The 27,992-nt window shown below is 39.9% G+C and overlaps 1 protein-coding gene across 3 annotated transcripts in view; it reads right to left on the bottom strand.

The window, feature by feature from the left end:
* hspa12a (heat shock protein 12A) overlaps positions 1-27,992 on the bottom strand; it is an 82,110-nt gene that overhangs the window by 38,997 nt on the left and 15,121 nt on the right. For all 3 annotated transcript variants that reach the window (XM_026309885.1, XM_026309886.1, XM_026309887.1), the window contains exons 2-4: positions 16,887-16,963; positions 16,240-16,367; positions 11,732-11,918 (exon numbers count right to left, since the gene is read on the bottom strand). In XM_026309885.1, the coding sequence (XP_026165670.1) occupies positions 11,732-11,918; positions 16,240-16,367; positions 16,887-16,963 (392 nt within the window). The remainder of the gene's footprint in view (positions 1-11,731; positions 11,919-16,239; positions 16,368-16,886; positions 16,964-27,992) is intronic.

The following is a 27,992-nucleotide window of genomic DNA, read 5'->3' as shown; positions in this document are numbered from 1 at the left end:
ACATGGCAGAATCATCATCATCTGAGAATGAAATCCTCAAGACAAGGGTCTGAATTAAGATTGAAAAACAATTAGTCATGCAGCCAAGGTGAGAGGTGCAACTTATGGCTGCACTCTCCTCTCCTCTCCTCTCCTCTCCTCTCCTCTCCTTCCCTCTCCTCTAAACTCCTGGTCCAAGATAAGGACAATATTGGATACGTCTTCACACTCTCTCTGTGATGTGCTGGTCAGCCATAGAAGCATGTTCGGCCATACACCCAGTGCCCACGTTGCACCACAGAGTATCACATGACATCATTCCTGCCAGTGGCCATCAACTTGTTCAACTCCTCCTTCTGAGAATCAATCCATCCTGATTGATGGTGTACATAATTTCAATCTGTTCAATCTGTACTATTCACTGTAGATAGGTATAAATGATCTATTACTGATAGGGTATATTTTTTATATTTTGAAAGATTGGGGGTTATTATGAACTATATTTTTATAAATGTAGAATGAACCACTGTAACAAAGCTATTTCCCACAATGGATTAATAAAGTATTTCTGATTTGATTTCTGATTTGGATTCTGATTTATGTAGTCTCATTTTCTCACAGCTGTGAACATGTCTCATGACCAGCCCTATTGATCACCTCCACATCATAGAAACATAGTGACTATTTATTTATTATTAAATTAATGTTGAGTCGGTGTGTAACTTTGCTAAATTAATGTCGGACTCCGTAGTTTTCTCTGGACCCCTCCCCAATCTGACCAGCGTTGACATGTTTAGCCGCATGTCGTCGTTCCGTCGCTGGCTGTCTAGGTGGTGTCCAGCAAACGATGTGGGCTTCATAGACAATTGGGCCACTTTCTGGGGAAAACCCGGTCTGGTAGCGAGAGACGGCATCCATCCCACTTTGAATGGTGCAGCTCTCATCTCTAGAAATTTGGCCGAGTTTATTAGCCGATCTAAAGCCTGACAATCCAGGGTGGGGACCGGGATGCAGAGACTCAGTCTAAAACGCCTCTCTGCAGTTTCCTTAGAGCCGCCGCCCCCCTCAAACCACATAGAGACTGTGTCTGCCCCTCGAACATATAAATCAAAGAAATCAGAAGTTAACAGAAGAGGAGTTATTCATAAAAACTTAATAAAAATTAAGACCACTCCTCTTATTGAACAGAAAAACAGAACTGTCAAATGTGGACTATTAAATATTAGGTCCCTTTCATCTAAATCTTTGTTAGTAAATGATTTGATAACTGATCACCAAATTGACCTACTTTATCTTACTGAAACCTGGTTACAGCAGGATGAATATGTCAGTCTGAATGAATCAACCCCCCTCAGTCATAAAAATTATCATGTTCCTCGAAGCACAGGTCGAGGTGGAGGAGTAGCTGCAATCTTCCACTCAAACTTATTATTAAACTTTCATCCTCAGAACAATTTTAACTCATTTGAGAGCCTCACTCTTAGTCTCTCACATCCAAACTGGAAAACACAAAAACCAGTTCTACTTGTCATTGTGTACCGTCCACCTGTCCCTTACTCAGAGTTTTTAACTGAATTCCCAGACTTCCTGTCTGATTTAGTGCTTAGATCAGATAAAGTCATTATAGTGGGAGATTTTAACATTCATGTAGATGTTGAAAATAACGGCCTCAGCATTGCATTTAATTCTATATTAGATTCAATTGGTTTCATTCAAAATGTTAATAAACCCACCCACTGTTTCAATCACACCCTTGATCTTGTTCTGACCTATGGCATCGAAATTGAACATCTAATAGTTTTTCCCCCAAATCCTGTTTTGTCAGATCATTCTTTAATAACTTTTGAATTTAAAATGATGGATCATGCAGCGTTTGGAAGAAAATTCCACTACAGCAGATGTTTATCCGACAACACTGTTAATAAATTTAAGAAAATGATTCCATCTTTATTTACATCTATGCCAAGTATAAACATAGTGGAGGGCAGTTGCTTCAATCCCACTCCCTACCAAATTGATCATGTTGTTGACAGCGCTGTAACCTCACTGCGTGAAATGCTTGATTCTGTAGCCCCTCTGAAAAAGAAGTTAGTGAATCAGAGAAGACTAGCCCCATGGTATAATTTACATATTCGTACCTTAAAGCAGGCATCGCGAAGGCTGCAAAGGAAGTGGCGTTCCACAAACTTAGAGGAAATTTTTCTAGCCTGGAAAAACAGTCTACTAACATATAAAAAAGCTCTCCGTAAAGCCAGAACTGCATACTATTCATCACTAATCGAGGAAAATAAGAACAATCCCAGGTTTCTTTTCAGCACTGTAGCCAGGCTGACAAAAAGTCACAGCTCTGTTGAGCCCAGTGTTCCCTTAGCTCTCAGCAGTGATGAATTTATGAGTTTCTTTACAAATAAAATCACAACTATTAGAGATAAAATTCAGCAGATGCTTCCTATACCTGAAATAAATGAATCTTCTACTACAGTAGCTCTTGAATCATCTGTAGGACCTCAGTTATGTTTAGACTGCTTCTCTCCCATAGATCTCTCTGAATTTACATCAGTAGTTGCTTCATCGAAATCATCAACGTGTCTCTTAGACCCCATCCCGACTAGACTGCTTAAAGACACCCTGCCATTAATCAACTCATCTTTATTGGACTTGGTAAATTTCTCTCTAGTATCAGGCTACGTACCACAGGCCTTTAAGACTGCAGTAATCAAACCTTTACTCAAAAAGCCTAGTCTTGATCCAGGAGTCTTGGCTAATTATAGACCAATATCCAACCTGCCATTTATTTCTAAAATCCTAGAAAAAGCTGTTGCTAAGCAGCTATCAGACCACTTACACAGGAATGAACTATTTGAAGATTTTCAATCAGGATTTAGAGCACATCATAGTACAGAAACAGCACTGTTGAAAGTTACCAACGATCTTCTCTTAGCCTCAGATAATGGACTTGTTTCAATACTTGTCCTCCTAGACCTTAGTGCTGCATTCGACACCATTGACCACAACATCTTATTACAGAGACTGGAGCATGTGATTGGTATCAGAGGAACAGCGTTAAAGTGGTTCCAATCCTATTTATCGGACAGATTCCAGTTTGTTCATGTCCATGATGAACCTTCCACACGAACAAAAGTTAGTTATGGAGTTCCACAAGGCTCCGTGCTAGGACCGATTCTGTTCACCCTGTACATGCTTCCTTTAGGCTATGTCATTAGGAAGCACTCTATTAATTACCACTGCTATGCAGATGACACTCAGTTATATCTATCTATTAAACCTGTTAACACAAACCAGTTAACCAGACTTCAAGCCTGTCTAACTGACATAAAGGCCTGGATGACCAGTAACTTTTTACTTTTAAACTCGGAGAAAACAGAAGTCATTATATTTGGGCCAAAAAATCTCAGAAATAACTTTTCTAAAATTATAGCTACTCTATATGGCATAACCCTGGCCTCTAGCACTACTGTAAAAAACCTTGGAGTTATTTTTGACCAGGACATGTCCTTTAACTCACACATAAAACAAATCTCTAGAACTGCATTCTTTCACCTGCGCAACATTTCCAAAATTAGGAACATCCTGTCTCAAAATGATGCAGAAAAACTAGTCCATGCATTTGTTACCTCAAGGCTAGATTACTGTAACTCATTACTATCTGGATGTCCCAATATCTCCATAAAAAGCCTCCAATTAATCCAGAATGCCGCAGCCAGAGTCCTGACAGGAACTAGCAGGAGAGATCATATTTCTCCTATATTGGCTTCTCTTCATTGGCTCCCTGTAAAATATAGAATAGAATTTAAAATCCTTCTTCTCACATACAAATCCCTTCATAATCAAGCTCCTTCATACCTTAAAGACCTCATAGTACCATATTATCCCAATAGACCACTTCGCTCTCAGAGTGCAGGTCTACTTGTGGTTCCCAGAGTTTCCAAAAGCAGAATGGGAGGCAGAGCCTTTAGTTATCAAGCTCCTCTCCTATGGAACCAGCTCCCAGCCTGGGTTCAGGAGGCAGACACTCTCTATACTTTTAAGGCTAGACTTAAAACCTCCCTCTTTGACAAAGCGTATAGTTAGGGCTGGCTTCAGGCAACCCTGAACCATCCCTTAGTTATGCTGCTATAGGCCTAGACTGCCCGAGGACCATCGGTGCACTGAGCTCCCCTACCCTAACCCCCCCTCTCCCCTAGTTTGTGCTCTCTCCCTCTCTCTCTATTCTCTCTGTACCTTCTGCAGGTGTCCCTGGTCCTGGAGCTGTATATCGCTGATGTGCAGTTACTGGTCCCACCAACCTGCAGTGTCTATTTGTTGTTTATTGTTGCTGTTCTAGAAGCCAATATAGGAGAAATATGATCTCTCCTGCTAGTTCCTGTCAGGACTCTGGCTGCGGCATTCTGGATTAATTGGAGGCTTTTTATGGAGATATTGGGACATCCAGATAGTAATGAGTTACAGTAATCTAGCCTTGAGGTAACAAATGCATGGACTAGTTTTTCTGCATCATTTTGAGACAGGATGTTCCTAATTTTGGAAATGTTGCGCAGGTGAAAGAATGCAGTTCTAGAGATTTGTTTTATGTGTGAGTTAAAGGACATGTCCTGGTCAAAAATAACTCCAAGGTTTTTTACAGTAGTGCTAGAGGCCAGGGTTATGCCATATAGAGTAGCTATAATTTTAGAAAAGTTATTTCTGAGATTTTTTGGCCCAAATATAATGACTTCTGTTTTCTCCGAGTTTAAAAGTAAAAAGTTACTGGTCATCCAGGCCTTTATGTCAGTTAGACAGGCTTGAAGTCTGGTTAACTGGTTTGTGTTAACAGGTTTAATAGATAGATATAACTGAGTGTCATCTGCATAGCAGTGGTAATTAATAGAGTGCTTCCTAATGACATAGCCTAAAGGAAGCATGTACAGGGTGAACAGAATCGGTCCTAGCACGGAGCCTTGTGGAACTCCATAACTAACTTTTGTTCGTGTGGAAGGTTCATCATGGACATGAACAAACTGGAATCTGTCCGATAAATAGGATTGGAACCACTTTAACGCTGTTCCTCTGATACCAATCACATGCTCCAGTCTCTGTAATAAGATGTTGTGGTCAATGGTGTCGAATGCAGCACTAAGGTCTAGGAGGACAAGTATTGAAACAAGTCCATTATCTGAGGCTAAGAGAAGATCGTTGGTAACTTTCAACAGTGCTGTTTCTGTACTATGATGTGCTCTAAATCCTGATTGAAAATCTTCAAATAGTTCATTCCTGTGTAAGTGGTCTGATAGCTGCTTAGCAACAGCTTTTTCTAGGATTTTAGAAATAAATGGCAGGTTGGATATTGGTCTATAATTAGCCAAGACTCCTGGATCAAGACTAGGCTTTTTGAGTAAAGGTTTGATTACTGCAGTCTTAAAGGCCTGTGGTACGTAGCCTGATACTAGAGAGAAATTTACCAAGTCCAATAAAGATGAGTTGATTAATGGCAGGGTGTCTTTAAGCAGTCTAGTCGGGATGGGGTCTAAGAGACACGTTGATGATTTCGATGAAGCAACTACTGATGTAAATTCAGAGAGATCTATGGGAGAGAAGCAGTCTAAACATAACTGAGGTCCTACAGATGATTCAAGAGCTACTGTAGTAGAAGATTCATTTATTTCAGGTATAGGAAGCATCTGCTGAATTTTATCTCTAATAGTTGTGATTTTATTTGTAAAGAAACTCATAAATTCATCACTGCTGAGAGCTAAGGGAACACTGGGCTCAACAGAGCTGTGACTTTTTGTCAGCCTGGCTACAGTGCTGAAAAGAAACCTGGGATTGTTCTTATTTTCCTCGATTAGTGATGAATAGTATGCAGTTCTGGCTTTACGGAGAGCTTTTTTATATGTTAGTAGACTGTTTTTCCAGGCTAGAAAAATTTCCTCTAAGTTTGTGGAACGCCACTTCCTTTGCAGCCTTCGTGATGCCTGCTTTAAGGTACGAATATGTAAATTATACCATGGGGCTAGTCTTCTCTGATTCACTAACTTCTTTTTCAGAGGGGCCACAGAATAAAGCGTTTCACGCAGTGAGGTTACAGTGCTGTCAACAATATGATCAATTTGGTAGGGAGTAGGATTGAGGCAGCTGCCCTCCACTGTGTTGGCACATGGCATAGATGTAAATCAAGATGGAATCATTTTCTTAAATGTATTAACAGCATTGTCAGATAAACATCTGCTGTAGTTTCTTCCAAATGCTGCATGATCCATCATCTTAAATTCAAAAGTTATAAAGGAATGATCTGACAAAACAGGATTTGGGGGAAAAACTATTAAATGTTCAATTTCGATGCCATATGTCAGAACAAGATCAAGGGTGTGATTGAAACAGTGGGTGGGTTTATTAACATTTTGAATGAAACCAATTGAATCTAATATTGAATTAAATGCAGTGCTGAGACTATTATTTTCAACATCTACATGAATGTTAAAATTTCTCACTATAATGACTTTATCTGAACTAAGCACTAAATCAGACAGGAAGTCTGGGAATTCAGTTAAAAACTCTGATTAAGGGACAGGTGGACGGTACACAATGGCAAGTAGAACTGGTTTTTGTGTTTTCCAGTTTGGATGTGAGAGACTAAGAGTGAGGCTCTCAAATGAGTTATAACTGGTCTGAGGATGAAAGTTTAATAATAAGTTTGAGTGGAGGATTGCAGCTACTCCTCCACCTCGACCTGTGCTTCGAGGAACATGATAATTTTTATGACTGAGGGGGGTTGATTCATTCAGACTGACATATTCATCCTGCTGTAACCAGGTTTCACTAAGATAAAGTAGGTCAATTTGGTGATCAATTATCAAATCATTTACTAACAGAGATTTAGATGAAAGAGACCTGATATTTAATAGTCCACATTTGACAGTTCTGTTTTTCTGTTCAATAAGAGGAGTGGTCTTAATTTTTATTAAGTTTTTATGAATATGCAGATGACACTCAGCTGTATCTATCTATGAAACCTGTTAACACAAACCACTTAACCAGACTTCAAGCGTGTCTAACTGACATAAAGGCCTGGATGACCAGTAACTTTCTACTTTTAAATTCAGAGGAAACAGAAGTTATTGTATTTGGGCCTTAAAACCTCAGAAATAATTTTTCTAAAATTATAGCTAATTTAGATGGCATAGCACTGGCCTCCAGCACTACTGTGAAAAACCTTGGAGTGATTTTTAACCAGGACATGTCCTTTAACTGACACATAAAACAAATGTCTAGAACTGCATTCTTTCACCTGCGCAACCTTTCCAAAATTAGGAACATCCTGTCTCAAAATGACGCAGGAAAACTAGTCCATGCATTTGTTACCTCAAGGCTAGATTACTGTAACTCATTACTATCTGGATGTCCCAATATCTCCATAAAAAGCCTCCAGTTAATCCAGAATGCTGCAGCCAGAGTCCTGACAGGACCTAGCAAGGGAGATCATATTTCTCCCATATTGGCTTCTCTTCATTGGCTCCCTGTAAAATACAGAATAGAATTTTAAATCCTCCTTCTCTCATACAAATCCCTTCATGATCAAGCTCATTCCTACCTTAAAGACCTCATAGTACCATATTATCCCAATAGACCACTTCGCTCTCAGAGTGCAGGTCTACTTGTGGTTCCCAGAGTTTCCAAAAGTTAGTTATGCTGCTATAGGCCTAGACTGCCCGAGAACCATTGGTGCTCTGAGCTCCCCTACCCCTCTCCTCCCCCCTCACATGTATATTCCACCATTGAATGTCACTAACCTTGTGCTCTCTCTCTCCCCTAGTTTGTGCTCACTCCCTCTCTCTCTGTTCTCTCTCTGTACCTTCTGCAGGTGTCCCTGGTCCTGTATATTGCTGATGTGCAGTTACTGGCCCCACCAACCTGCAGTGCCTATTTGTTGTTTATTGTTGCTTTTCTTTTTGAATGAAACCAGTTGAATCTAATATTGAATTAAATGCAGTGCTGAGACTATTATTTTCAACATCTACATGAATGTTAAAATTTCTCACTATAATGACTTTATCTGAACTAAGCACTAAATCAGACAGGAAGTCTGGGAATTCAGTTAAAAACTCTGATTAAGGGACAGGTGGACGGTACACAATGGCAAGTAGAACTGGTTTTTGTGTTTTCCAGTTTGGATGTGAGAGACTAAGAGTGAGGCTCTCAAATGAGTTATAACTGGTCTGAGGATGAAAGTTTAATAATAAGTTTGAGTGGAGGATTGCAGCTACTCCTCCACCTCGACCTGTGCTTCGAGGAACATGATAATTTTTATGACTGAGGGGGGTTGATTCATTCAGACTGACATATTCATCCTGCTGTAACCAGGTTTCACTAAGATAAAGTAGGTCAATTTGGTGATCAGTTATCAAATCATTTACTAACAGAGATTTAGATGAAAGGGACCTAATATTTAATAGTCCACATTTGACAGTTCTGTTTTTCTTTTCAATAAGAGGAGTGGTCTTAATAATAATAATACACAATAAGGGAAATATTTTAAATATACACTACTGTGTGAAGCTTTTATGCTCTAAAAATATACAGAGGATGCTTTTAATATAAATGACATAAATAGTTTTTCATTTATAAATGAACTTCATCCGAAGTGCTGTAAATGTTACCAAACCTAAATCTAATCAGTATCTGCAGCACTTCCCTTTACCCTTAAACCAGCAGCAGTTCTATCTGGTTGGACCTGCACATAATTTCTCCTGGTACTTTGCAGCTCCTTGGAGAAGCTGCTGCAGTTCTTTTGTACATTCAGACTGTCCCAGTGTTTCTGTCTCTTCATATGATCCCAGACTGACTCCACACTGCCCAGATCAGGGCTCTGTGGGGGTCAGACCATCTAATTGCAATTCCATTTATAGATGAGGTGAAAAGATAGCGATCGATGTAGGGAATGAAAAACAAGCAAGTAAAGTTAATACTGATGATGTTTGTCACAAGTAGCCTGTCCACAAAGATGCAAAACATAATAACAATCACCTCTGTAGCAATCTCCCTTGATGTGTTTAATTACACACAAGCAAACCGATGGGAGCACCCACGATCTCATTGGGGTATCTATTTTTAAATGTTTGTAGAATTGCAACCAAATAAGATAGAGCAATAATTCTTTTTGCATATGAAAGCAGATAAGTTACACTTTCATAACATGCAACGACATGTCCCAGAGCCCCGTTTCCTTCCACAAATAAGTTTGTACAAATCTTGTAAAAATGTGCACATAATGAAACCACTACAATGCTATGCTATAGATCTGATCTGCCAGTTACAGCACTTTCTCTTTTCCATATACGTCATCACGTTATGAGCATGAATGCAAAAATGTAAACATATGGTCAGTGGACCTTTTCTATGGTAGGTCATAAAGGATTAAGTCCATGTGGACCAGGAGGGAATTGTGAGTTTAGGTCAGAAGGTCAGTTGAGCTAAATTCTGTTAACTTAAATGGTTTATTCCTATTTTAATTGTAATTGTCTAGTTTTGTAAAACTACATGGTTCATATGTGCCTGTTATTTGGCCACTGGCTGCAGTATTGTTTTACTATTCGGCAGTGTCACTGCTGGAAAAAAAAATCATTCAGATGCTTTCTGACCATCTGCTCCAGGACTCCTGGTTCTTCTTGCCTCTGCAAACAGTTCTTCATTAACTGTAATAGGTACTTGCATCCACACCCTCTGAAGATTCTTCATTGTCCATTCCACCCCCAGCTTGACCAATGTGATTTCCAAATCATTCTGAAATCTTGGTGAAATCAGGAATTAAAATGGTACCCCTTACACCTAACTTGGCAAAGTCACTAGTCGACTAGGACACCCAGGATGTCTGCTGTTCCAGGACTTACAGCCAAAATAAACCACATATGGACTGAGGCCCAGGGAGAAAGCAGTCTAACCTAGTGCTATAGCTCCAGTCAAAAGTCATAGAGTGGATAAGAGAGTTGACAGACTGTCCAATCACAGAAATCTAATTCAAATCCCTTGCAGACAGAATCAGGTTTTACTCAAACTAATTTGAAACTTGCAGTGCTCAATGTCAGATCTTTATGTAACAAATCATTTTTAATCAATAATTTTATTTCCTCATACAATCTTGATTTTATGTTTTTAACAGAAACACAGTTAGACAGCAAGACAGGAAATGCAGTTCTTATTGAATCCACCCACCTAATTTCACATTTCTATCAGAAACATGATAAAATAAAAAGGTGGTGGTGTCTGTGCCTTTTTTAGGGATAATATGCTTACCCACAGGCTGTCATTTGGAGAGTTTCCATCATTTGAGAATGTATCTTTTAAAATGGAGCTAAAATTATCATTATTAAAATTATTCTCTACATAATCATTTACAAACCTCCCTAATGTTGTATAAATTTTATTGATGATTTTACTGAGATGCTTTCAGTTGTCTCCACAGAGTTTGACTGTTTAGTTATTAAAGGTGATTTTAATGTTCACGTTGATAAGGTCTATGACAGAAACACCAAAGAAATTTCTGCTGTTTTTGAAACCTACGGTCTTAGTCAGCATGTTAATCAGTGATGTTAATCGACCCATCCCAGAGGTCACACTCTGGACCTAGTCATCACTAAGGGTGTTAACATTTCAAATGTTACTGTGATTGATGTTGCTTTGTTTGATCATTTTTGTGTCTTTTTTGATTTGTCCATAATTCCCAAAGATACAGCTGGACCTACATTTGTAGGTTGCTCAGAGAATAGACTTTAAAACAGCACTGCTTGTATATAAGTCTCTTCGTGGCTCAGCACCACAGTACACCTCTGACATGTTGGACCCATATAAACCATCTTGGACTCTGAGAACATCAGGGACAGGCCTTCTGCTTGTGCCCAGAGTCAGGACTAAATATGGAGAAGCAGCGTTTCAGTTTTATGCAGCTAAAATCTGGAATAGTCTTCCTGACGATGTTAGACAAGCCTCATCTCTGGCAATGTTTAAAAAATTTTTTTCTTTTTAGCTCTGCATATGACAACTGAAAGTCTTTTTTCTGCACTTGTTCTTCTTTAATTCCATTTCCAGCTAATTCCACTATTTGCTGTTTCTTATTTTAATTTTTGCCTATGTACTTTTAACTTGCCTTTTATTTCTGTAAAGCACTTTGAATTACTCTGTGTATGAATTGTGCTATACAAATAAACTTGCCTTGCCTTACTTTATGTGCTTGTTTTCCACCAGTGCTACCATATAAAAAAGTTAATTTATAGCCCTGTCTTATTATAATAATATATATAATATAATATTAGTTTTAGTATTGTTTTCATAATGGAAAATAGGTCATGAAAGAATTTTTTGCCATAGTTCTCTCATTGTAGGTTGCAGTCTGCATATAGATTGATGATGACAAGTGCTTGACATAAGGGATTTGTTGGGTTTCTGTGTAAAGTGCCTTGAGATAATAAAAAAAAAAAAGGGTTGAAATTCAATTGTTGTGAAAGTTGTGAAAACATTGTTGCTGTCAGGAGATAGAAAGACCCCATAACATTTTCACATGTACATGTCTAAACCCTTTGCTCTTTCCCTTTTTACAATGACTGCAAAGCTGTCAGTATGCACAGCAGTTCATTCTATGAATTCTATGAATAGTCTGCCCAGTCTGGATGCGTGTGCCTGCTTGCCACCGTTGTAAGAAGAATAACTGGAGAACTGCTATCCATTTATTCACTATGTGTACAGAGTATGTTTGTGTCCTTACTGCAGTAGTGTGGAGTTTCATTTTAAATTTTTCCAGGTACAGCCAGTGTTTGGATTCGCTGGGGTCTAGGTCATGATAGAAGTCACGAGCTGCATAGCCAAAACTGTGGAACTTCCTGTCTGGAGTAAGTAGGATTGTGGTTGGAGTCTTCTGATTGGATACACCAGGGTCTCCACCTTCCCAGCGCCTGTAGAGAACAAGTCAGTTATCAGCACATGTACAGTAAAGCTGTTAAATTCTTTGGAGAACATAATCTGAACTCCATTTCTAGGCTAATTGACCTAGTATGGTATTTCTGGATAAACGGAGGTGAGCTATAATTAGTGTCATTGCGGTTCCTTCAGAGAAGTAAATGTTAGGATTATGAAGGCACCACATTTGAAGAGGAACTAATTTGGGAAAGGTGGATAAAGCTGGATGAAACAGGAGTGTGTGCATGGTGAGTTATAAGGCTTAGAGCTGTTATCATTTTGCCTTCGGTTTTCTATTGGTGCAGTGTGTGTTTTGATATCACATTGTATTTTTTAGTCTGTTCAGTAAATGTGACTATCAGTGCATAGGCAACCTATATTTATCTTTACACTCTTTAAGTGTATACATATAAAATGCATATCCAGTTTTATACCAGGCATTTTTTTACTAGAAAGAATAATGATAAAATAATATTGTGATTAATGACAGTACAAAACACCCTTATTTCATCTTTAAAGCAAGAATGTCTAAGATTTGCTATGCAGCATGCTAAAACGTAACATAACAGTAATTACAAGCCATTGGTCATACCACATTAAGTAAAGCTGCTTCTGAGGGAAATTTTCATATAAAAGATGCCACTTTTGTTCCAGCACAGACAGACTCCCTGTGTGAACCAACAAAGACCACTGATGTGTATTCAGCAGGGGGTTTCAGGAAGCAGGAAGACACAGCTAGTCACACAGACTTGCCAATTACATTGATGACCATTTGCCTGCATAAGCATGATTTACATGATGTGTAACTCAATTGCTCAGTGGTTATAAAACCCTCAGGAAACCTACAGTCTTGGTCACTCAAATCGACCTGTCCAGACGTACTGGTCATGTTTCTGTTGCTTGCCTATTAAGCTTGACCTCCTGGAAATTGTATTCTGTCTGTTCTTATATTTTTGTCATGACACTGCTGAAGCAGTTTTAACACTTTCAACAATTTTAGCCTTGCTTTGATGTATGGCTTAATGAATTAAACTGATAGTGGTGTGGACTTGTTTATTGTGTTATTTTGAAACAAACACTTCTAAAGTTTCATGTCAATAAATTGCATTGTGTAGATGAAAAGAAATTCTCTCTTCCATGTCTTGCATCAGGTTGTGCCTGAAACCAGTGGTCAACTAAATTCAAGGATTGTGAACACACACGTGCATCATTGCCCAGAGTTTATGCTAGGATTTGCCAATGCATTTTATATCACTGTGCACAGAGTGCAGTAAAATAAATACAAAACAATAAACTTAAAATCTAATTAAAACACAACAAAGATGCAAACATAAAAGCCCACTGAGCTAAAAGCTTGTCTAAAAAGAAGTGTCTTCAGCTCCGTTTAAGAGAATCAGCAGAATCAGCCACACAGAGAGAGGAGGGCAGAGTGTTCCAATTTTAAGTCAGGAGCCACTGACTTAAAACACAAATCTCCCTGAGTTAAAATAAGGTTTAGGGATCACAAGCAGATTTTGACCTGATGACTTCAAGGCTGTAGAGAAGCTGTAATGGTTTCAACAGATCAGAGATGTACTCAGGGGCTTGGCCTCTATACAGTGGGTACGGAAAGTATTCAGACCCCTTTAAATTTTTCACTCTTTGTGTCATTGCAGCCATTTGCCAAAATCAAAAAAGTTCATTTTATTTCTCATTAATGTCACTCAGCACCCCATCTTGACAGAAAAAAAACAGAAATGTAGAAATTTTTGCAAATTTATTAAAAAAGAAAAACTGAAATATCACATGGTCATAAGTATTCAGACCCTTTGTAGTAACACTCATATTTAACTCACATGCTGTCCATTTCTTCTGATCCTCCTTGAGATGGTTCTGCTCCTTCATTGGAGTCCAGCTGTGTTTAATTAAACTGATTGGACTTGATTAGGAAAGGCACACACCTGTCTATATAAGACCTTACAGCTCACAGTGCATGTCAGAGCAAATGAGAATCATGAGGTCGAAGGAACTGCCCAAGGAGCTCAGAGACAGAATTGTGGCAAGGCACAGATCTGGCCAAGGTTACAAAAGAATTTCTGCAGCACTCAAGGTTCCTAAGAGCACAGTGGCCCCCATAATCCTCAAATGGAAAAAGTTTGGGACGACCAGAACTCTTCCTAGACCTGGCCGTCCAGCCAAACTGAGCAATCCTGGGAGAAGAGCCTTGGTGAGAGAGGTAAAGAAGAAACCAAAGATCACTGTGGCTGAGCTCCAGAGATGCAGTAGGGAGATGGGAGAAAGTTCCACAAAGTCAACTATCACTGCAAACATGGGGGTGGGAGCATCATGTTGTGGGGGTGTTTTTCAGCTGCAGGGACAGGACGACTGGTTGCAATTGAAGGAAAGATGAATGCGGCCAAGTACAGAGATATCCTGGAAGAAAACCTCTTCCAGAGTGCTCAGAACCTCAGACTGGGCCGAAGCTTCACCTTTCAACAGGACAATGACCCTAAGCACACAGCTAAAATAACAAAGGAGTGGCTTCGGAACAACTCTGTGACCGTTCTTGACTGGCCCAGCCAGAGCCCTGACCTAAACCCAATTGAGCATCTCTGGAGAGACCTGAAAATGGCTGTCCACCAACGTTCACCATCCAACCTGACAGAACTGGAGAGGATCTGCAAGGAAGAATGGCAGAGGATCCCCAAATCCAGGTGTGAAAAACTTGTTGCATCATTCCCAAGAAGACTCATGGCTGTATTAGCTCAAAAGGGTGCTTCTACTCAATCCTGAGCACAGGGTCTGAATATTTATGACCATGTGATATTTCAGTTTTTCTTTTTTAATAAATTTGCAAAAATTTCTACATTTCTGGTTTTTTCTGTCAAGATGGGGTGCTGAGTGTACATTAATGAGAAATAAAATGAACTTTTTTGATTTTGGCAAATGGCTGCAATGACACAAAGAGTGAAAAATTTAAAGGGGTCTGAATACTTTCCGTACCCACTGTAACTATAACACAGATACCCCTTGGACTATTGAAGAATTCCTTGCTAGAAACTAAAAAATCCAACACAGTCTGCCTCTGTCCAGATAATGGGTTCAGCAGTGCAGCATCTCAAACAAACTAAACGATCAGGGAGGTCTGGTTGGAACACAACAAACTCTCACTTTTACTGACTTTAATTGTCAGCTAAATTATTGTGGCATATGAATTTGTACAAGCTGTCATTTATCTGGATTGTGTTCACATCTTCAGTATTCGCATTAGCTACACTACATTTGGCTGATTAGATAAGAAGGATTTAAGGGTACATTTGGACTGTAACAACACAAGACTAAACTAACAATAAAAGACAGCAGAGCCAAACTGTGAAGCATCTCATATTAGTTAGTCAGCTTATAATGCTGCTAGCCTGCGGTGGGATGGAAGCTGTTAACCCTCTGGGGTCTTGAACTCTCACCACATTCATTACTTCAGTGTACCCAGATAGCAACATGACTGGTTTAGTGTTGGTCTGATATCTGGGTACTGACCTCTTCCACACTAAATAAAAATGCAGTCATTTCACATTGGTCTGGGGTTTCTGCTTTTACTGAAACAATACCACCTAGACAAAACATTTTGTTCCTTTCAGCAACTTATTTTTTAGGGTTACTGAAACATTTTTTATTTATTAAAAGGTGTATTTCACAAAAAAGATGTCACAATACAATAAACCCAATTACACTGAACAATAAAAATCAACAATTAAAACAAAGCTAAAATAAATAAAGACTACTACTCTTTAAAAATGTCTTCAGTCTGTTCTTAAAAACAGAAATGTTGGGGGTGGATTTAACGTCTAACAGCAGAGCCTTCTAAAGTACTCAGGCTGGGTATGAAAAAGCTTGTTGACCAGCGGAAAGTTTATTAGCCATGGTAATGATCAAAAGCATATACTGAGAATGGAGGGGTCAAAGGGCTTGATATAGCAGATATGAAGGAGTGATTCCATGAATTAAATTCAATTCAATTTTTTTTGTATAGCACCAAATCACAATAGGCACTCAAGGCACTTTACAAAAAACAAAAAGAACCCCCTAACAAATCCCTTATGAGCAATACTTGGTGACAGTGGAGAGGAAAAACTCCCTGTAATGGAAGAAAAAACCTTCAGTAGAACCAGGTTCAGTTTGGGCGTTAACAATGATACTTTAAAGTCAGCTCTGAAATTAATAGGTAATGATGCAAGAGCATTTTTCTACAAACCTTTTTATTTGAATATAACAATGTTAAATTTATACCCAACTGCACACCTCTACCCAGTGAGAGTCTGCACTGCAGTGCTGGCCTACCTCATGGTGTGAATGCACTCTGGCTCCTTAGTAAAGGCGTAAGCATAACCGCTGGACGTGGTGCCAAAGTCGATGGCCACCACCACCACAAAGGACGGCTCTGACTGTACCTGATCTGTGTCATTTTGCTGCACACAGAGAATATACAGTATGACACACAACATACTGAATTTAAACCATAACAAACCAATTCACATTCACAACAGCACCACTTCAAAATTGAGCACAGAAAAAAAATCCACATCAATAACATCAAACAAAATTAAAATAGCAAAGGTATACAACTTAACACAAAGATGATACATATAGCAACATTGAAATGACATTTACAACTCCGTTAGAAATCATTTTGCTCTGATTTTCTTAAAAAAAAATCACATTCTAAATGATTTTAGAACATGATTATTTAGAACATGTTCTAAATGATTTTCCTAGATAGTGGTGGAGGCGTCACTAGCATAGTTCTTCCTGTATTTTGAGGTCTATATTGACTTAGTGTTTCTTGCTACAATGAATCAATATGGTCCTGTCGCTGTGGTGTTCAAACCTGTAATGTAATATAATGGTCCATCCACACTGTCAGCACAGCAGATGCAGAATAACAACAGGTAAAGAAATTAGCACATTTGTACAGAGAGTTGAGTCACCTGAGTGTGTGAAGGAGACAATGGGGTGATTCCAGGGTCACCCATGCTTTTTGCTGGAGAAGGATTAGCCATCGCATCTGTGGAGAAAGACAGGCAAAGACTCACTGCACCTTTAATCTTTTATGCTTAAACAGGTAATATTTACATGCTTATTTACTCATAGGCCTGATTATAGGACAATAATATTTCCAGTTTGCGTTTGGAAAATGTGGGTAGTATTAGGGCTGGGCGATAAAGCGATTTGATCGATTAACTCGAATATGTAGTTTACATTGACTTGTTTGAATGAAAATCGGTTTTCTCTTTAACATCCGCCGACATTCCCCCTCTGGGCTCAGCCCCTCCTATGGTACGTTTGCCATATTAGAGATACACAAACAACATGTCAGTGAGCAGGGAAGAACTCCTTCCCTAGAAAGGCACAGTGTCATCTGTAGTTTGTAATTGGTTCACTTTTGCGGCGTCAGACGCAGAACAAACAACACCCTGCTGCAAAGTGTGTTTGAAGTCTGTTGCTAGTAAAGGTAGCAGTGCGACCAATTTACTGCAGCACCTCAAACAGAGGCAACCTACCAAGTGGGAGAAATGTTGCGCCCTATGAAATGAATAAGACCGTGGCAGCACAGCCGCCGGGAGAAAAAAAAAAAAACGATTGAAATCGTAAATCTGATTTTTTTTTTTTAAGGCCATATCACCCAGACCTAGGTAGTGTTAATTTGACAAATAGATAACTTTTTTCACACCAGATCAGATTTTCACTTATTAAACACAAGATGTTCTTTTTGAATGTACAGAATACCCATGTAGCACCAGCTCCTATAGACAATGTTACAAGACTGATTTTCATGACGGTGCATGTGTTGTTGCACACATTGCTTTTAGAGTTAGTCTGAACTAAAGTTTGTAGTTGGCCTACAGAAGAGTTTTCTGACTGATGATGTAATCTGTTTCTCAAAACTGTGGATGAAGACAGTTGTCAGGGACAAAAAACAGAGAAACATGCACTGTCTGTGAACACCAGACCTCAGTGGAAGAAGTCAAAGGTCATCAAACAGGAGTGAGTCACATTTGAACAGAGACGGGTGTTACCACTTTCCCACATACACAACCACCTGTCACGGCAAATTCCATCCTCAGAAACCTGTGAAAAGCTTTGCTCAAACTTTGTGGTATGTTTGCATAGTATGCAGTTTTAGATGGAATAATTCTACATCATTTTTATTATTGGATACCTTTCTATTTGACCCTGTCTCAGGTTAGTTCTTCATGCAGTACTGTCAACTTTTCCCCAGGTGGTCGACAGCCCCAACAGAGAAAATAAAACTTTGGACCTATTATATACAAATATTAAAAATGCATACAGTTCCACTGCCTTGCTCAGACGTTGAGACCATGTGTGCCCCTCAATTCTAGGGCTGGTTTGGAAGCAGTTCTTTGCATTTTGAAAGCTCTAGGCCAGGAAAATTGGTTCTAACTTGACACAGACTCTCTGCTGGTCCAGAAATTTTTCAGGAGCTAGGGGTGGGACTATTGCAGCCAACAAGAGCAAGTGTGACTGTGTTTAGATGCAGCTGGCAAACGACAATAGTTTTTTACTAATATTTATTTCAAAGATTATTTGTTTTCAGGAAGAAAAAAGACATTAAGTAGATGGTGTGTGAGGGTGGTGTTTGTTTGTGTTACTTGTGGTGTGAAAAGAAGCGAGAGATCCAATATAGCAGAGACTGAAAATATTGGTAAAATGGAGTACGCTGTTATGACATTATTTTGTTGGCTGTAGTTTTTTTTGTTAGCAAGTTTTCTGAAGTAGTCTAATATAACAATGTATTTTATTTTCCTATTGTACCTGCAACAAGTGAAGCAGTTTAACTTGATGAGCGGGACTGTAGTAACTAACATAATTCATCTACACTGTACTCACTGCTCGCTCAGTATCAGAATAAAGCGGCATCATAATAAAGCTCTGTCTATACCTCTGCTAACAAAACTGCCACTATTTCATTTTAGACACAGCACACATAACAATTCAATTCAATTTATTTGTATAGCGCCAAATCACAATACAAATCATCTCAAGGCACTTTACTACTTTTTTTACAAAAAACCCAACAAATCCCTTATGAGGGATTGGCGACAGTGGAGAGGAAAAATCCCCTTTAACGGAAGAAAAAAACCTTCAGCAGAACCGGGCTCAGTTTTGGTGGCCATCTGCCTTGACCAGTTGGGGCGAGTGGATAGAGGAGAGAGACGAGCAACAATAAACAACAAATAGAGACTGCAGGTTGGTGGGGCCAGTAACTGCACATCAGCGATTCACAGCTCCAGGACCGGGGACACATGCAGAAGGTACAGAGAGAGAGGGAGAGAGCACAAACTAGGGGAGAGAGAGAGCACAAGGTTAGTGACATTCAATGGTGTAATATACATGTGAGGGGGGAGGAGAGGAAGAGAGGGGAAGGGAAAGGAGGGGAGGGTTAGGGTAGGGAAGCTCAGTGTACCGATGGTCCTCGGGCAGTCTAGGCCTATAGCAGCATAACTAAGGGATGGTTCAGGGTTGCCTGAAGCCAGCCCTAACTATACGCTTTGTCAAAGAGGAAGGTTTTAAGTCTAGCCTTAAAAGTACAGAGACTATCTGCCTCCTGAACCCAGGCTGGGAGCTGGTTGCATAGGAGAGGAGCTTGATAACTAAAGGCTCTGCCTCCCAGTCTGCTTTTGGAAACTCTGGGAACCACAAGTAGACCTGCACTCTGAGAGCGAAGTGGTCGATTGGGATAATATGGTACTATGAGGTCTTTGAGGTATGAAGGAGCTTGATCATGAAGGGATTAGGAGAAATATGATCTCTCCTGCTAGTTCCTGTCAGGATTCTGGCTGCAGCATTCTGGATTAACTGGAGGCTTTTTATGGAGATACTGGGACATCCAGATAGTAATGAGTTACAGTAATCTAGCCTTGAGGTAACAAATGCATGGACTAGTTTTTCTGCATCATTTTGAGACAGGATGTTCCTAATTTTGGAAATGTTGTGCAAGTGAAAGAAGGCAGTTCTAGAGATTTGTTTTATGTGTGAGATAAAGGACATGTTCTGGTCAAAAATAACTCCAAGGTTTTTCACAGTAGTGCTGGAGGCCAGGGCTATGCCATCTAAAGTAGCCATCATTTTCGAAAAGTTACTTCTGAGGTTTTTAGGCCCAAATGAAATAACTTCTGTTTTCTCTGAATTTACAAGTAGAAAGTTACTGGTCATTCAGGCCTTTATGTCAGTTAGACACACTTGAAGTCTGGTTAACTGGTTTGTGTTAACAGGTTTCATAGATAGATACAACTGAGTGTCATCTGCATAGCAGTGGTAATTAATAGTGCTTCCTAATAACACTGCCTAAAGGAAGCATGTACAGGGTGAACAGTATCGGTCCTAGCACGGAGCCTTGGGGAACTCCATAACTAACCTTGGTGCATGTGGATGGTTCATCATGGGCATGAACAAACTGTCCAATAAATAGGATCGGAACCATTTTAATGCTGTTCCTCTGATACCAGTCACATGCTCCAATCTCTGTAATAAGATGTTGTGGTCAATAGTGTCGAATGCAGCACTAAGGTCTAGGAGGACAAGTAATAGAAACAAAGCCATATCTGAGGCTAAGAGAAGATCATTGGTGACTTTCAACAGTGCTGTTTCTGTACTATGATGTGCTCTAAATCCTGATTGAAAATCTTCAAATAGTTCATTCCTGTGTAAGTGGTCTGATAGCTGCTTAGCAACAGCTTTTTCTAGGATTTTAGAAATAAATGGCAGGTTGGATATTGGTCTATAATTAGCCAAGACTCCTCAATCAAGACTAGACTTTTTGGAGTAAGGGTTTGATTACTGCAGTCTTAAAGGCCTGTGGTACGTAGCCTGATACTAGAGATAAATTTACCAAGTCTAATAAAGATGAGTTAATTAATGGGGTCTTAGAGACACGATGATTTAGATGAAGCAACTACTGATGTAAATTCAGAGAGATCTATGGGAGAGAAGCAATCTAAACATAACTGAGGTCCTACAGATGATTCAAGAGCTACTGTAGTAGAAGATTCATTTATTGCAGGTATAGGAAGCATCTGCTGAATTTTATCTCTAATAGTTGTGATTTTATTTGCAAAGAAACTCAAAGTGATCACTGTTGAGAGCTAAGGGAACACTGGGCGCAACAGAGCTGTGACTTTTTGTCAGCCTGGTTATAGTGCTGAAAAGAAACCTGGGATTGTTCTTATTTTCCTCTATTAGTGATGAATAGTATGCAGTTCTGGCTTTATGGAGAGTTTTTTTATATGTTAGTAGACTGTTTTTCCAGGTTAGAAAAATGTCCTCCTTTGTGGAACGCCACTTCCTTTCCAGCCTTCGTGATGCCTGCTTTAAGGTACGAATATGTGAATTATACCATGGGGCTAATCTCCTTTGATTCACTAACTTCTTTTTCAGAGGGGCCACAGTATCAAGCAGTTCAGGGATTGAGGCAGCTGCCCTCCACTGTGTTGGCACATGGCATAGATGTAAATCAAGATGGAATCATTTTCTTAAATTTATTAATAGCGTTGTCAGATAAACATCTGCTGTAGTGAAATTTTCTTCCAAATGCTGTATGATCCATTATCTTAAATTCAAAAGTTATTAAAGAATGATCTGACAAAATAGGATTATGGGGAAAAACCATTAAATGTTCAATTTCAATGCCATAGGTCAGAACAAGATCAAGGGTGTGATTGAAACAGTGGGTGGGTTTATTAACATTTTGAGTGAAACCAATTGAATCTAATATTGAATTAAATGCAGTGCTGAGACTATTATTTTCAACATCTACATGAATGTTAAAATCTCTCACTATAATGACTTTATCTGAACTAAGCACTAAATCAGATATGAAGTCTGGAAATTCAGTTAAAAACTCTGAGTAAGGGACAGGTGACAGTACACAATGACAAGTAGAACTGGTTTATGTGTTTTCCAGTTTGGATGTGAGACTAAGAGTGAGGCTCTCAAGTGAGTTATAATTGTTCTGAGGATGAATGGATGAGTTGGATGAGTTCAATAATAAGTTTGAGTGGAAGATTGCAGCTACTCCTCCACCTCGACCTGTACTTCGAGGAACACGACAATTTTTATTACTGATGGGGGTTGATTCATTCATGGATGCCGAATGGATGCCGTCCCTCGCTACCAGACCGGGTTTTCCCCAGAAAGTGGCCCATTTGTCTATGAAGCCCACATCGTTTGCTGGACACCACCTAGACAGCCAGCGACGGAACGACGACATCCGGCTAAACATGTCATTGCTGGTCAGATTGGGGAGGGGTCCAGAGAAAACTACGGAGTCCGACATTAATTTGGCAAAGTTACACACCGACTCAACATTAATTTTAGTGACCTCCGATTGGCGTAATCAGGTGTCATTGCTGCCGACGTGAATAACAATTTTTCCATATTTCCGATTAGCCTTAGCCAGCAGCTTCAAATTTGACTCAATGTCGCCCACTCTGGCCCCAGGAATACATTTGACTATGGTCGCTGGTGTCTCTATCATCACGTTCCTGACTATGGAATCGCCAATTATCAGAGTCGGTTTCTGAGCGGGGAAAATCTATTGGAAACGTGAACAGGCAGGTGATGAGCCGTGGCCTTCTGCTTAGGTGTATGTTTCCGTTGGACCGTCACCCAGGCTAATTCTCCGGGCTGCTCCGGAGCTGCCCTTGGACCGCTAACAGACCCTGAGCTCGGTGGCTCCACACCTGCTAATGGGGCTAAGCTTGTTGCTTTTGTTCAAAGATGCAGAGCCGCGCTTCCAAATCAGTGATCCTCGCCTCCAAAGCTAGCAGAATCTTGCACTTATTACAGGTATCATTATCACTAAAGGAGGCAGAGGAATAACTAAACATGTGGCACATCGAGCAGGAAAGAGAGAGAGAGGGAGACGCCATGTTACTAGCTAGCTAAGCTAACTGGTAGGCTAATAAGCGCTAAGTCCGGGAATAGCAATAAATAGAAAGAAACAGACTGGAATGTAGTCCTGGCCTCACTGAAACAACATTGCATGGCAGACTGTGTTACTGAGTACATCAGCTTCTGTGTGGATAACACCATCTGCACCAGGACAGTGTGCTGCTTTCCGAGTTGCACACCCTGGAAAACTAGTGACTTAACCCTCTGGGGTCTGAGGGGGTTTTGGGGGCCTGGACAAATTTTGATATGTCCTGACATTTGTGCTTTTTTCAGTGTCTTTTAAACATATTTATGTCTAAAGTCTGATAACACTGTAATCAGCACAAAATTGGCTACAATAATATGTGAGCAGCAAGTTTATACATGATTGTGTTTTTGAGAAAAAAGTGTTTATGCATGGTTAGTGAAAAACTAAAATTTTTTACTCACTGAAATAAGACCATAAAACACAAACTGAACATTGGTTCACAAGACTTTGGAGACCAGCATGTTGTAGGCTGAAGTGTTTACTTCAGAGTGCTGTGAATGTCATCTTGTTCACACATTCACAGTAAACAATACACTGATTTAAATTTTCTAAGACACTTTTTGTCCAGAAAGGCCATATGCAAGAGGGTGTGTCTGAGGATGAATAGTCATGTGATTTACCTGAGAACACAAAAGACGCACTGAACGACCAGACAAAGACACGCATAATGAGCCTTTCAGTCAATGTCGATGGGACGGATTAGTGCAGCACAATACAACACAATGACGACCCAAAGGATCCTCATTTGAGTTAAGCTAAACTGTTTGTCTCTGTGTGGAATACAAGAAGCGCTTCTTCATGTCCGGGACACGCCATCATCCAAACGCGCAGAAAAAGTGAGTAAATTCTATGATGAAGTTTGACGTTTTATGTCATTTCTCGGGGGTGTGCACATATTTACCTGGTTCACCTGAGATTATTTACATGTGAACAGTGGACAGTGTACAAGGCGGGACCACATTACCTGTAATGAGGTGAGACAGGAAAAAACGGACTTCTCCTTACGTTCATACGGATTAAATAAAAAGTGATGATTTGTTTTCGACTTGAATTGTTTCACTCAAAAGAAAACATTTCAAGCTTTCTAGCCATATAATTCATATTTTTATGAGCCAAGTATTCGCTGAGATTCTGGTTGTTTTATTTACGCGTCTGTGAAGAGAAATGGCAGAGACAGAAAAGTCCGAGAGCGCACCCTGTCGGCTTTCTTTCAAATAACAGTAAGCACAACGTTTTGTTGTTATTATGATGGTATACCACTAAAACTAGACCCTTTACAGATTTGAATGATATACTTCTTTTATCTGTATGATCAGAATTGACGGAGTGATGAGAGTTTGTTTTGGCCTTATCAGGAAAATATGCGTCAAAACGCGCCGGCGCGTGCGTCGACCCCAGAGGGTTAAAAGAGCTGCTTAACAGGAAGAAGCAAGCTTCTGGGGACTGGGACAGAGACAAGCTGGCAAGCATGCAGAGGGAGCTGCAAGTGAGAGTGAGGGAGAGTAAAGACACTTGTGGGAGGAAGCTGGAGAACCAGCTCCAACAGAACATAAGGGATGGGCAGTCTGAGATCAAGGCGACTATAGACTTTAAGGTCAAGGAGGAACAGACCACAGGGAATGTCAGAAGAACTAATGAGCTGAATCATCTCTTGTTCTCCAGCATTTTCAACACCAGAAGGCATCAGAAGCTGCAGATAGACTCCTCCACAACCTCCTGGGTAACGAGCTACCTGACAAACGGACCACAGTTTGTGTGTCTATAGGGTTGGGAGTCTGAACAAGTGGTCCCCAAACCTTACACCCCTGTCTGCAAAAGTTCTTGGACAACTCTGCAGTTCTGGGCTCTGTCAAGGGTGGAGAGTAGGTGGAGTACACAAGCTTGGTGGACTGCTTTGTGCAGGGGTGTGGGTACAACTATCTACATATGAATGTGGCCAAGACTAAAGAGATGGTCATGGACCTCAGGAGGACCAGGACCAGCCCAAAGTCCATTTCCATTCTGCGAGAGAAGATGGAGAGCAATAGCATACTGCGACAACAAGCTTGACTGGAGGTGTAACATAGTGGCTGTTTACAGGAAGGGACAGCACACTGTACTTGCTGAGGAAGTTCAGGTCCTTTAATGTGTAGTAAGATGTTGCAGACCATTTACCAATCTGCTGTGGCCTGTGCAATGTTCTTCACAGTGAGCAACTTGAACAAATTGATCAGGAAGGCTGGCTACGTGCTGAGGACTTCTCTGGCGCCGCTGGGGCTGGTTGTAGAGAGGAGCATGCTGTACATTATGGAGAACACTGGACATCCTCTCCACAACCTACTGGTCTGACAGCAAAGTACGCCACAGGAAGTCTTTCCTGTCAGCAGAAATCTCACAATACAATAACTGTCTATGCGTCAGAGGGACCCTCTCCTCTAAAAGACTATCTGTATATATATATATATATATATATATATATATATATATATATATATATGTGTGTGTGTGTGTGCGCGTTAACCTTATTTTTTTAGGATTTAGGGGATCCAAAATGTATCACATCTTGCTCTACAGTTACTGAAAATGTCTGCTAGATTTGTGTACAACTCTGTCTGTTTGTCAGTCTGTTTGTATATTTAGTGCCTGCTCTTGTATGGAGGTCACTGTGAGGAGTGTACATGTGTGTTTAACCAGGACATTAATCCAAACCCCGAAACATTCAGTTAACTATCATATATACAAAGAAAAGCAGAATATTACACACAGAGTGTCTGACACATTTGAACATTAATAAATCAATTATGAAATTTGTTGCAGGTGCCCAGAATGGAGTGATGTACTCTTGGAGATCAGATTCCTCTGTGATGTTGGGTAAGAACAAAATGATCACAAAGATAGTTGGTCAGGTGGCTTAATATGTTCTTTGTCCTCTGTTTGATCCCTGGCAGGGTTGATGAGCTTTTTGGTTCAAAAAGGACTAAGGAGGAGGCTCAGAAACAAAACGTAGTAACTACTGTGAGGTTCTGTCTGGACAGTGAGTGCTGTCTGCACAACCAATCAGGCCCAGAACCAAGGACTGGCCATCAAATTAATTCCAGAGGTTCGGCCCTGCTGTTATTCCTGAACGCTGAAAACTCCAAGGACGTAAATGCCTCAGATTGATAAAAGATGCCTCCATTCCTGGTCCAGGGCTGCAGAATGACAACAGCTATTTCAGCCAAACAGCAGAAAATGTCTGTTGCACCTGTCTTTAAAACACTATGACATTTCAGCTGAATTGGAGATTGTCTCCCCATTTCCTACCATCATTTTCATTAGTGTGGCTTAATAGCTTTCACAGAAAGTGTTCTTTGAATGCACACAATAATAATACTCCCTTGACGTATTGTAAGTGTCTGGCAGAACTGTCTCACAACGGGACATCATGTTATCCATCCTATTTTCCTGCCTCACTCACCCTTTTCTCTTGTCCCCCACCCCCCACCCCCCCACAGAGTGGATGAGTGGTCTGAAGACCCAAAATACACTTTGCCAGGCAATTACGGTGCAGAATTACAGACCACCTGTGGCTAGACTCCATCTAGCTACCACCCAGCCCATCCCTCAGCAAAGCCAGCAGCCCACTCCCAAAATCACCTTTACAGCCTTGAGTTTTTATTCCCAACAATAGCCATAAAAATCAAATTACGATTAGAGAAGTAAAGTGATTGCGCTTGTAGTAAATAATATCTCAAGTGCTGTATTACTGAGGTCTGGTTCAGCCATCCTTTCTTACTGTGGTATCTTGCTTTGTTTACCTCCATGTAATAAGAAATTTCATTGCAGATGGGCTCAACAGGAGCTGCATACTGTGAATACCAGCTGTTTATCTACAGCTTTGATTTTTTCCAATACTTCTTTAAATTCAGTACAAACATGCAACACTACCGGTGGAGACGCATGATACTGTGTACAGTGCTTAGGCAATATGGCCTTATATATATGTAATAGATGTTACATGTATGACAATCACTTGCAGATTGTCCATGAGAATACAGAAGAATAATTTGGCCTTCTCTGTTCTGCTGTAATTTATATGAGGCAATCCTAGCATTTTAGTTTCCTGTTATCCTTAACCTGATATTCCTAACCCTAATTAATTTAGTTCTATTGCGATCAAACCCTATGTTGCAACACATCAATCATGTCATGTCAACATGGAAGCAGTTTATGATGCTGAAATAACTATGAAATATGTTGACCCATTTTCAATATAACTTCATGCATTAACTTATAAATAAAAATGTTCAGTACATAAAAAAACAACATACTGATAGAAATTCCCTCCATCCATATCACTAAAGATGGAATTATGTGATTACTGAAGTATCACTATAAGCTGTGTTTTTGTTAGAACATTTTGCACAGTCTCCAATTCACAATGTCCCAAAATGTACAATATACCATTCTGGCCTAAGACCTTTACTGAATAGCTTTTGTCTCTCCTTTTGTTTATTCCCTGTGCATGTACTACTAAGTAAAAATATGTCTAAAAGCACTGTTTAAAGGAGTCCGATCTTCAACTCCTGAAACATGAAGGTAGTTTACATAACCTATCCTAGTAAATCAACCTGCACTGTGGCTAATGCAAGTCAACATCTGATTCTCAGGCAGAAACTATACTGAAGTAATCTATGACTTAAACACAACTTGTTTTCCTGACACATCTGTAGTACTTAAAAACACTTTTAGTTTTAACGGCATAAACATGACAGTCTCTAGGGTCCCGATGGACTACAAAACATCAATTTTTCACACAGGACCAGCAAAATGAAACGTAAAATTTTTTATTTCTTTGAAAAGTCTGCTGACCTCATGCTGTCACTGCAGTGTTTACTATGCAGCTAAAAAGGATGTGAAGACTTATTTTCTCTCCTCTCAGCAGGAGCACTGACTTCCTGTTGGTCTCACATTCCATCTATTCCCCAGACAATTGTTACTTAGAGGCCTAAGCCACAAAGGCTTAGTAAAATGATCAACCACTTCTGTTTTAACTAAAAAAAAAATTTGTCTAAATACAGATGAAAACAATTTCCTTGGAGTTTGATAGGCTCACAATAATAAATAAGTTGTGTTC

Source organism: Mastacembelus armatus, chromosome 15, assembly GCF_900324485.2.
Source record: "Mastacembelus armatus chromosome 15, fMasArm1.2, whole genome shotgun sequence".
Lineage (NCBI taxonomy): Eukaryota > Metazoa > Chordata > Actinopteri > Synbranchiformes > Mastacembelidae > Mastacembelus > Mastacembelus armatus.
This window is presented reverse-complemented; position numbering and strand designations above follow the sequence as displayed.